At 43.8% G+C, this 11,972-nt stretch overlaps 1 protein-coding gene across 2 annotated transcripts in view; it reads left to right on the top strand.

Annotated features, from left to right (window-relative positions):
- Positions 1-442: 442 nt before the first annotated feature.
- Positions 443-11,972, top strand: part of MAN1A2 (mannosidase alpha class 1A member 2) — a 147,713-nt gene continuing 136,183 nt past the window's right edge. For both annotated transcript variants that reach the window (XM_052794200.1, XM_052794201.1), the window contains exon 1: positions 443-1,360. In XM_052794200.1, the coding sequence (XP_052650160.1) occupies positions 1,053-1,360 (308 nt within the window). In that variant the 5' untranslated portion in view covers positions 443-1,052. The remainder of the gene's footprint in view (positions 1,361-11,972) is intronic.

The raw sequence follows: 11,972 nt of genomic DNA, 5'->3' as shown, positions 1-11,972 counted from the left end.
TCACGAGGTCCCCAAGAGGACCCCGCGCTAAACCAGATCTGCGCGCTATTTACCAAAAAAAACCCCCCAAACCCAAAAAAACACCTCACGTTTATGCTGCCCGACCTGCCACCCTCTAACCGCCTAAGAGCAGCGCGGTCGCAAAGAGACACCGGCGCTGCCGCAGAATGGTGAGGCGCAAGACGCCGTTTAGGAGCCCGCAGGGGGGGCGGGGGGGTCAACGCCGAGCCGTCAGGGAAGGGCTACCGAGCTGCCCCGGCCATTGCCCGCCATTCCCCCGTCCCTGCCCGGCCGAGCCGCCCTCTCCCTCCCTCAGAGAAGAGCGCGGGCAGGCCCCGCCCCTCCCGCCGAAGAGGCGGGTTCTCTCTCAGCGGCGGCTTCCTCGAGCCCTCGCTTCCCCCAGCGCGCCTGCGCCGCTCCGCCGCCGCGCAGGCGCCGTTGAGGGGCGGGCGGGGAGAGAGAGCGAGAGGAGAGGAGAGGGTCCGGAGTGGAATTGCGGTGGCCGTTTCCCCGGCGCCGTTTCGGCCCCGTTCCGTCAGCGGGGCGGCGGGGATGAACCTCCGCCCGGCCCGGCTAAAGGGACGCGGGCGGAGGGACGCCGAGCGTCAGGCCGGGCCCTCGGCAGCCCCTTGTCTCTCCTCGGCGCTGTTGCCGGTGGCGGCGTCCCGCAGCCCAGCGGCCGCGGAGCGCCGCTGACCCGGTAGCCGCCCGCTCAGGGGCCCTGCCGGCCCCCGGGGCGGAGGGAGGGAGGGAGAGGGACGGTGCGCAGGTAGCGGGGCGGCCGAGCACCCCCCCCCCCCCCCCCCCACGGGGGGGCGGGGGCCGTCGAGGCGGCCCGGCCCCCCCCTCCCCTCCCTCCCGTTGCCTCCCCCGCTCGGTGGTTCGGCGGGTGAGGGGGGGGGGGACGCGGCCCGGCACCCGTGGGGAGGATGGTGAAGCCGCCTTCAGCCCCCGCGCCGGGCCGGGAGGTGGCCGAACCGAGCCGGAGCCGGGCCCGGGCTGGGCTGCTGAGGGGCTGAGGCGGGCCCCGCCGGGTGGTCGTTAGCGGAAGGATGACCACTCCCGCCCTGCTGCCGCTGTCCGGGCGGAGGTTGCCCCCCCTGAACCTGGGGGCCTCCGCCTTCCCGCACCACAGGGCTACCTTGAGACTCTCCGAAAAATTTATCCTGCTCCTTATTCTTAGTGCCTTCATCACCCTGTGCTTCGGGGCGTTCTTCTTCCTCCCCGACTCCTCGAAGCACAAGCGCTTTGACCTGGGCTTGGAGGATGTGCTCATTCCTCATGTGGACACCAGCAAAGGGGGCAAGGACCTCGGCGGCTTCCTCATCCACGGGCAAGGGCACGACGAGCACCGGCACAGGTAGGTAACGGCGGCCAGCGGGTCCCCCGTGGGAGCGGGACCGCGGGTGGAAGGGGAGATGGGTTAAGATAGGTCCTTCCCGCACCGCTGTCGCTCCTCTCTCTGGCATCCTCGCGTCCTTCCCAGCGTGTATCAACTTGTGAGCGCTAGCCTGGTGTCCTCCAGCTGCCATATGTAGCTGTGGCTCCATGTTTTCTTTTCTGGCATGGATTTAGCCTGCTGGCTAGCCAGGGCTGGGAGGATAAATACTCTTCCAGCGACCGATTTATTTCCTCACCCTAGCCCATTCCCTGGGTCGGTCGTGGAAGGAAGGCAGTTAAGTTCCGGCATTTGTGGAGACAGTGACTGAAAACCTGCTGCATCTTTTCTATAGCTTTTATGTGCTTACCCAAAACAGCTGCTTGTTGCTGAATAGTGCAGTGAGAACTTTGATCTGACAAAGACTTCATGCTGTGACCCAGAGGCTGTCAGCCTGTGACACGCAGGACGCAGAACTAGCGTGGATGGCACAATCGCCTTTTCTGGCCCTTAAAAATCGCTCGTTCTAATGCTGTTCCAGACAATTGGAGGTGCGGGTGGCTAAGTTTCCTTGTTTGCGTTTGCCAGTGTAAAGAAACCGGAGATAAAATAGTAGTTAAGAGTAACAAAGGTAAATGTCACGCTGCTGATAGCTTTTTGGGGCCACCTAAAGCTTTGTGCCGTCCAAGCCTCTAAATGTTCAAGGCTGGGTCATGTGAAGTTAAGCCTTCAAAACTGAGATTGAAAAAACTTAAATGAGGGTTATACAGTATGTTTGCTTCTAACATACTTTAATTGCTTAAATCCTACCCTAGTGCCTGGATCACAGGGAAGCTGACTGATCTCTCTTCACTGTCAAGGATGTGTAAAATGTGATGGTGACGGGTGATAAAATATATGCTCTTCCATACTCAAAGTAGTAATACAGTGAAATTTAAAGAAAGGTTACTTATGCTGGTAGTGTTCCTTTGAGAACGGTTTAAAATATATCCTGTTGACATGACAGAAGAATTATTTAAAGGTTATTTGTGCTAGATTAAAAGGAGAGGGTATAATTGCCTGTTTTTATTCATGTGTTATGGGTGATAAAGACTACCCGAATACTATGGTATTTTTCCTTAAGGCATCTTTGCCGTTGGATGTCTTGGGGCACTTGTCATAAGCCCTTTCTCCCTAACAGAAAGGGCATGGATGCTTAATATTTAACAAGGACTTCTTTTGTCTATGATGTTAGTCACTGCTGCAGTTAAAAGTTGCACAAAATATAGGTTTAGACACACTCTAACACGCCTCTGAAGTTCTCATCTTTCACAGCCTTTTTGTTTTTTGTGATCTTATTTCTTAGCTTCCCCAGTCGCTGTGGTGGTACATGCAGTCAAAATCAGGTTCTAAAATAGAAGACAGATGATACAAAAAGAAGAGTTCAGAAATTTTCAAAACTCCAGCTGTGACTGTTGTACCTTTTGTTGCCCAGTAGATGGGCTGTAGAAAAAGGAGTTTGTTGATACCGATAGTTCCAGAGTGATGCTCTTGATTAACCTACTTATGTGGGTCCTTTTCAGGTTTCCTCTTTAAGTGTAATTACGGAGGATACAGGTTTAGTAATGAAGTGCGTACTAATTTTTTCTGTCCTGTAGATAAGCAGTAACTTATAACTGCCGGAGCTAAATGCATTTTGCTTGTTTGGGATCTGTTCTTAAACAAAGCGGTTATGCTGTCATCAGTTAACTCTCCCATGGTTCCTCCATTAGCTATCAATGTGTGTACCTCCCCCCCTCCCCAAATTGTCCCTGTCATGTCCAGTTTTTTATGGCTGCCTTTTGAGTTGTTATTTGAGGAAGAATAGATACTATTCCTGTTGTTTTAGCCCTGCAAACCATTGGATTACTCCAAGCATGTCTTAACTACTAAAAAAGCCTGCCTGCTTAACCTGCTTGTAAGACACTTGTGTGAATGCCACAATATGCATTGTGAAGCAAGGTTATGTGCTTTACTGTTGGAGCAACGTGTTTGGCTTATTACCACATAGTCTTATCAACAGGCTATTTGCTAGCTTGGAGCTGTTGTGGTGACTGTTTTCCATAAATGAAAACACCCGTTGCCATTTTCATTGCTCAGTCCCTGCTCCTGGATTGCAGGGACATTGACAGATGGTATTTTGAGAAAGTATAGGGTCTTCAGCAGTGAATTCTACGTTACTTGTTATCTCAGTTTGGGATGGAGAACTTTCTTCAGCTTACTATCAAGGAGCAAAGTCAAGTGTCAGCTACTCTGTAAGTGTTGCTTTTTGGATGGCGCTGAGGAGTTATGGTACAAAAGATCAAGAGAAATTAACCTACTGGTAATACAAAGGAGGATGTGGTCTAAGATGTGAAGTGTGATGATAGATTGACAAGCTGTATTTCCAAGAATTGTGGGTCTTCAGAAGAAATCGGATCAGAGATCTAAGGTCATTCATATGAAGTATATACTTGATCATGAAATGACAGGTGTGTTGATTTAGTGACTAAAGGAAAGTGTTTCTTCTGTGAATGCTCGTATTGACCTCTATCAAATGATAAAACCCACATATCATTATGATGTTTCTCCCTTGGTGTATAGGCTATAATATTTTAATGCTTATTTTCCCCTGCCCCTTAAATTTTGAGCTTTGTAGGCTATTGGAGGATATTCATGTTTCTATCTTCTAGCAAAATATAGCAATGCTGTAGGTAGAGGGTTGTCATGCAGCCATGCTTTAGTGTTGGGTGTACAAACAGTGGTTCTCACTGGACCTCCTCTGTATTCCTCACATTGCTTTCCCACCTCTTCCCCTGGGCTCCCTTGACATTCTTGAGTGTTTTTATTATTATTGTTACAGTGGTTGCCCCTCGGTGATGTTCACTTTGCATCTTCCGTTAACCTGTTGGGTTTTTTTACTGCTCCCGTCCCTCTTCCCTTCTCCCCTTCCAGGAAGAAAAAGGGGGGGAAGCCCCACTCCCTTCCTGATGGTCTTAAGTATTTGTTCAAGGATGACAGTGTCCTTGCCTATCGTCCAAAGAAAAACAACTTTCTTGCAAGAAGATGTTTAAAATCTGGAATAAAACTGCAATTTATGTTTTGGGAAATGGATGGGCTGTAGTGCAAGTTAGTACTTATTTTTAGCTGTTCATTTCATGGCTAAGCTCTTCATGTGCACTTGCAGGATAATGCATGAGGAATGGGTTAATATTGTTGGAAAGGTGTACCACAAAATTTTGCCTCTGGGAGGAGGGAGAGTGGAAAAGACTAGTCCAGGACTTGTGAAGATATGTGCATACACACGCTTTTTAAAAAATGATTTCATTTCCCAAAGATGAATTTCTCTCCATTTCAAATAGGATATTGCAGAGGTTATGGAACGAGAGCAGCACAGTTTTGAAGACACATCTTGCCAAACAAACTTGTGCGTCACTCAAAATTTGTTACACGGTTTTAGCTAACTGTCACTTCTCCTAAACTTCTGCATCTCCCCTGCCACACAAAACCACTTAAGGTGTTTCTCACTACCCAGTTAGTTTCCAGCTGTCTTAGGTATTTTATTGTTCAGTACCAGGTCTGAAAGATAGCTTTGGAACCAAAACAAAACATGCTTACAGTTTCTTGGCATCTCATGTAAATGAGTGAGAATGCAGATGTCCTGTAATCTCCTTGATTTATCATATTTTTTTTTAAAATAAGATTATCTGTAATACGGAAATTGAGCAGACTTGTTTCTTTAATGATGTGTTGAGCAGTGGCTCTTTATATTACTTGACGAAAGTTAAGATCATTTCTGTGGTAAAAGTACATTAATCTTAAGGCAACGAATAATGTAATTTTATGAGCTCAAAGCTGCAAAGCCACTTTGTAACAGCACTTGGACTACTGTTGTGCCAACAATTCAGTCCTTCAGAATTTGCAGAGCTGTATCTTCAGCTGCTAGATTCCTGTGTATTACTTCGAGTCATAATTCCTGCCTGTGTTTAAAAAAAACCAAAACACCCACCAGCCCTCATGTCATCAGATTAATAGCAGGTGCTGCTAATACAGCTGACCACCTCAACTGCCTTGGCCTCTGTGTGTGAGTAGGTATAGATCAGTGTAAATCATACCTTTGACTTTGCTTCTGTCAAGCTAAGGAATATTGACTTCTGTGTTATGCAAAGATATAAGCTCAGCAGTCTGATATGACCAGTTTGGGGTCAGCAGCTGTATGGCAATAGTCTAAAAGTGCTCTTTCTTCTGTTGCTCGATATAAGTCTGGCTCTACGGCAGCAGCAGCTGCCGGCTCTACTTTTAGGAGGTGAAAGTAACAAAAATTATTCTGAAGAGCTTTCAGTCTTAATTTCTTCTTTGAAATCCTGCATTTTTTATTTTTTTTTTAAAGAAACATGAAAGGCTTAATATGCTGCTTCTGAATACCTTTATCTTCTCTGGTCTGTATGACTTAATTAGCCATAGTAGAAGTGGGCAGAGGAGATAATTTAACCTCTATTACTCAGTGGGATCAGTGTCTCCTGTCATCCTCTGCCGTGCCATCAAGTATAAAAGTGCTCTTTGCTCTTCCTTTCCCACCTTTACTTGAGGCACAGCTCATTAGTGTAATTAAGAGTATTTGCTATTGTGACTCGGAGAACCTGGTTCTTCCCCTGAAAAATCAGGAGCCACTGTAGGGTCTGGGCCCCAGTTCCTTCTCTGTCCAATTTTTCATTGTGTGAAATTGAGTCTGTCTTCAGAGTAGACGCCACAGTCTCTCTGAAATGTGGGCACTGAGTTTAAGGTGAGGTGCCTGATCTAGAAGCAAAGTGTCTTTAGGGTGCAACATGCAGGAGATGCAGGTCCTCGTGGTGACACCTATGGAGCTGAAGAGGGCAGGAGTAGTAGGTTCCAAGTCGTGGTTCAGAAACATCTCCTATGTCTAGGGCAAAGAAGTCATTAACTGGTGTCAGTCTTCAGCTGTTGAAGCTATTGCAAGAACGCTGGCTATCTTTATGTGGAGACTTTTCTCAGTTGGAGTTTTTAGTAGCCACATGTCATTCTCTATTCTGGACTCCATTTTGAGCAGAGGCTTGAGAAATGATGCTGGTACTTGAAGATTTTTGGGAGTATGATTCCTCTTGATTTCTTCTGGAGTCCCCACATTATACCCTTAAACTCAATTTGAATTTCTCCTGAAGTTTTACTGGACTGTGGGAGAGGTACCCTCTTGCATTATTTCTAAGGTTCTGCTGAAATTAGCGCATTATGTTGTAGGCTGAGAAATGCTTTCATCTTTGAATTACAAAATGCAAATTCCAGACCATCTGTCTAGATATCCTCCCTCCTCCCCCCCCATCTGCTGAACAGCCTACATCATATGTAGAGTGCTGCTTTCTTCAAGTTATCTTGCTGTACTCCAGTTTGTCAAAGTATTTCCTGTATTATGAAAGAGAAGAGTCGAGAGCTGGTGTTCTCCAGTTCTTATCCTTTCCAGTTAAAAAAAAAAAAAAATTAAAAAAAGTTTTAACTTGTTGGTTTTCTGCATGATCTACACTTTGTCTACATGCTGGAAAACAATCAGGCGTGGGAAAACTGCAGGAAGCCTGCTGACTGGGTTTAGGCCAGCTAGTGGGTGGGAGGCAGTAGCACTTTGGTTCATTCGAAGTTTTGTAGATTAAAATCTCAAAAGAACTTTAGCATAAATGTGGGTTGCTTGATGATGGTAGCAGTGCAGGCAATAGTAAGCAGCACGGCTAGTTGTGGGCATATTGCACTACAAGAGTTCTCCCATGTTCTGATCCTCTCACTTTCCTGTAGAAAATACAAACATCTCGATCCTACTCAGCTAGTTCTGAGTTACGGGTTTTTGCTTCCTTACAACAAATGTATGTAAAACTAATTACAAGTTTGGTGACGACATGTGTTGTATGTGTACATGTTTTCATAACAATTGAACTGAGACTGAATATGAGCAAAGAGGAAAAAATTTTGTAACTCCTTTCTTCTCTTCTTATGTCCTTCCCTAAGAAGCCCATAAAGTCCAAAACACAGTCAGCGCTTTTATTCCACCAGCCCACGCTTTCATTATTGCAGCTCTCCATGTTGAGAAAAGCCTGGTCTGATGGGCAGGCAGCTGTTTTGCACCGCAGTTATTCAGGCTAACAAAGTGGGAACTTGAGGGCATGTGTTTGGATATAGCTTGTGGGATTTGTTCTTTTCCCTTCATTTCCAGTTGCAGGCTCAAGCGAGTGCTATCATCTGTCTTAATTCATTAACTAGATTATCACTTTATTACTAAAATTCAGAGCTCTTTTGCAAGTTAACTGTTTGTGGGGAGACAAGTGTTCAACAGGCCAACAGGGTAGTAAGGCCAAGAAAGGGGAAAAATCAGTAGTACCTTTCTGCTGCTGCCCCAAACCTTGCAATAAAAAGTCTGAGGGCTTTAAATGTCCTGTATGATTGTAACTTTTCCAAAGTACCTGCATTTACAATGTAGTTATTTACCTCTTATTTGATCAATATGACTTCTGCTATTTGTCTTCAAATTCAACAAAGAGATTTTACTTTATTATCTTACTGTATTGAGAGCAAATACGCTTATTCACGGGGCGGGGGGAGATACTGGGACAAGCTTCGAGAACTGCTAAGTTCTTGTAATATATGTTTGCTCATAAAATTTGTAGGCTTTTGATTCCTTTTGTCTTTATGTTGTTGTCTGATCTAGTGTCCTGTACTGAGCAAATTGTGTAGCTTCATCCATTCACTCCAATAAAGATCTGGAGGTCTGTATTATTTGTATTATTTAATATTTGAAGATCTCAAAAAAAAAAAAAAAAAAAAAAGGGGGGGGGGGAAGACAATTTTCCATGGTAACTTCCATTCTTTTTTGAGTACTCAACCAGGTACGCTGTTGTTTCTAAAATTTGAAAAAAAAAAAAAATTGAGAAGATGTGTTTTAGGTTATTTATTAACCTTCTTTTCTAAGCCAGAGACTGCTTTTTAAAGGTATCTTTAGCCTTGTCTCCTAAGCAAACAAAGCTTACATGGCTGTGCTATATGTTCACCTGTAGGGCTCACTGACCCTGTGCTGTTCTCTATTCCCTCTTTATCTTCCGTAACATCTATCAGCAGCAAAGGGTGACCTGTCCAAATAAGTATGTTTCTGTATCTTGTGTGTATCTCAGTGCTGGGTGAAAGACCTTATATAGGGACAGTGCTGAAGGAAGATTCACAGCTATGGGCTGCAGAGTCATTTGTGGTACTTGGTCTGCTGCTAGTCCGTCTGCACAAGTGTACCTCTGAACGAGCCGCAGCTCGTGTCCTCTGCTCTTCACCGATCGCTGGAGAAGGGTGGTTGGAAATTAACCCTGTGGCAGGAAAGAGCTGGGTTTTATGGGGTGCTACTAGCGATGGGGTGCGTTACTGAGGCGGTAGGAAACATTAGGACAGAAAGCTAAAGGCCACTGATGCATGAAGTATGGGGATACATTAGTTCTCCTCCTTACAGGATTTATTTGCCCAAATGTTGACTTGTGTTTATGATTCTGTCTTGCTGCCTTAATTTTTTTTAAATATTTTTATTATGCAAAGTCATGAACTGGATTACCTTGCATATGGTATTCAGCATTAGTTTCATTAATGTTTTATGTGCTTTCTTACTTGGTAGTCACCTCTTAAATCACCAGAGGATTTTGCAAATGCTTCTCCAACTCCTTGCTGTAGTGCTGCCATTGAGGCTTACAATGGACAGGTAGCTATTTTCTGTGATGCTATTCAAGAGAGCAAGTTTGAGGTTTTCATTTGGCTTAACGTTATGTAATCTGATCAGTATGGCATGAGCAAAATTACAGCTTTAAGGGAGTGCATACGATGCAACTATTTTCTTGCTGCATAATGATTTAAGAGCTCGTAAATGAGATTACTTTGTGTCTATTAACACCAGCACGCAGAAATGTCAATTTTCACATTTAATGTGTGCTGGTAGCAACTTGGAAGGCTTTTGCAAGATGACATTCATCTCAGCTGAGGTTTAGCACTGTTTGTAGGCCAGCAAGGCATTTGAAGTTTGCACAGGCAAGCTGCATAAGTAGTTTCTCCGTCTCAGTAATTTGTTATCCTTTTTCTCTGGGATCTGCTGACATGTTTTAACTGCTGAAGTGTACAGTCAGGCCACTTATGAGCAGGTGACCATCAGTGGTAAATCAAACTAATCCGTTTTACTTTTTATTGGATCAAACTGAATGTGCTCACAAAGGGTAAAAAAACCATCTTGTCTGTTCGAGTGGCATATCCCTTAAATCCTGCAGTGGGAAGGGGAGGATCGCATCTGCCATGTTCTTGCTCTGAATATCCTGCTGGATGAGTAAACTTGTGCTGAATACACTGGGTTGTACTCATGGTTTAGGTTTGTTGGCTCGTAAGAATAGCTTACAGCACGTGCTGTTTCTTCAGCAGACTTTTCTGGATGTGTAATACGCCTTTACAGATGTATTACATTTTGAGTGCTATTTACTACTTTCCCTATGCAAGTTAGGGAATCTGCTTTTGCTCCAGAATGCTTGCATCCTTTCTGTAGTATATTTAAAAAAATCATAATCCAGAGCTGACTTTCTGGAGCACAACCTTCCTGCTTGTTTTCATTACTTTTATGACATAAAATTTGCTCTGTGCTTTAAAAACAAAACTTGAAAAAACACTCACCACTCTCTGGGCTTGTTTGAGATGGCAAAAGTAGTGGGAAAGATGCTTCTTGGAGAAGAGGGCAGTTATTTTCCTGGATAAGATACGATATTTTTCTCCCCCCTGCCCCCCCTTTTTTTTCCTAAAGAAAGAGAAAATTCAGTCCTGAAAAAATGATAGCGTGAACTAGTTTGACTAAGAACCATGTTTCTAGTGACCTTTTAAATCTCTTGTTAATCGGGTTTATCTTGGAAACAATGAAGACTGTTTAATTCTAAACTTAATAATTGCAGATGATGCGAGCATGTGTCTGTTTTCCCAGTGCTATAATCACACATCCTTAGTTTCCTAAAGGCATCTGTTCTGCTGTCGTTGGCTTCTATTTGAGTGGAAAGTGTTCTCCAAATTATTAAGTAACACATGTATTGAATTCTGAATTGCAATGCACAGTGTTCTGGAGAAGAAAATACTGCAGAGGGGTAAGTGGGCTCTTCTGCATCATGGAGTTCTGATGTTATAAAGGGTGTTCAAGGAATTCAAATTTCTACTTTTGTGAATAATGCTGCCTTCTAGAGATAATGGAATCCACGGCAATTAAAATATTAATGGGTCTGTGAAACAGCCATTTTCCAGTAAATAGGAAAATTCAAAACAAATGAGAAATAGTGCTAAGAATTAAAACAAATTTTTAACTTTGGTTTTATCACTATATCTTGCACATTATTTTAACTGGTTGTTGTTACTCTGAACTGTTAAAAATACTGATTTAGGTACTTAAAAACAGTCAAGTTGGATCTACTAGCTGTTATAATTGTTAAGCTGGTCCAGATCAGGGCAGTGAAAAGTTCATAGAGTATGAATGTTATGCCTGTTTCTGTGTGAAATGAATTACTAATTCACATCCCAGATGATGGAAGGGAACTTAACTGTACTGCAATAACTGTCACCCTGATAACTGAGAATTTTTTTTTTTTAGTTTTATAACATGTCTGGGAACTTTCTTATACTGAGGGACTGATACCTATGGAAGGATACCAAGGTATCTGTATATGTGATATCTATAAACTGCTTAGTGAAGCGGTTAATCCGTTGTCACTGCTGTCATTTCAATACTTGCATGTGAAACTTTAAAACCAATGGCTAATGAGGTGACTGATTTTTCTACTGGAAGTTTTTATAAATAACTTCTGTTATGAACTTGGTTCAGCTTTTTCTTGTAGTGATACTGGTGAACAGAATGATTTGGAATCATTCAAAGTTGTACTGGTAACCAAAGGAAGCTCTTTTTAAAAAAAACCCACCAAACCCCACCAAAAAACCCTACCCAAAACCTAACAAAAACCCCCATATCACCCCATCATTCTTGGTATTACTTGATGTGAAAAACAACAACAAAAAACTAGTGATGAAGAGAACCTGGAATGCTTCTGGCTGGCTTTTACCCAGTCCTTTGTTGGCATTGCCGCATTTGATAGCTGCTTGCTGGCCAAAGTAGGCGATGGGAACAGATTATTGACTCAGTCAAATACCTAATGGTGACTTTGTGTTTGTTAGTAACACAACATGTGAACCCCAGGTCCTTGGTTTGCTCTGTTTTTTGGTACATTTGCAGTCTTTTGATATGTTTATTTTGGTTTCTATAAATCACTTGAGCACTAATTTTATTCAGATGGATATGCTATTGGAGTTATGCATAGCTGTTTGCTTGACACGCCCCGTCCCCTCTTTAGACATAATTTTCTCAGAATAGCATCTGGCCATCACACTACAGTGGGACTAGATCATCCAGTCTACTGCTATTACAAAGAAAAATGAGGCTTGACATATTCGTGTCAATTTGGCAAGGTGCCTGAATCATTATGCTCAATGAAATATGTGACGTTTCAAGTGGTAATGTAACCTGCAGGAACACTTGCAGGAGAAACTTAGGGCACTG

The sequence above is a fragment of the Harpia harpyja genome, chromosome 8 (genome assembly GCF_026419915.1).
Source record: "Harpia harpyja isolate bHarHar1 chromosome 8, bHarHar1 primary haplotype, whole genome shotgun sequence".
Taxonomy (NCBI): domain Eukaryota; kingdom Metazoa; phylum Chordata; class Aves; order Accipitriformes; family Accipitridae; genus Harpia; species Harpia harpyja.
Note: the sequence above shows the minus strand (reverse complement) of the source record. Positions and strands in the feature narration are given on the sequence as shown.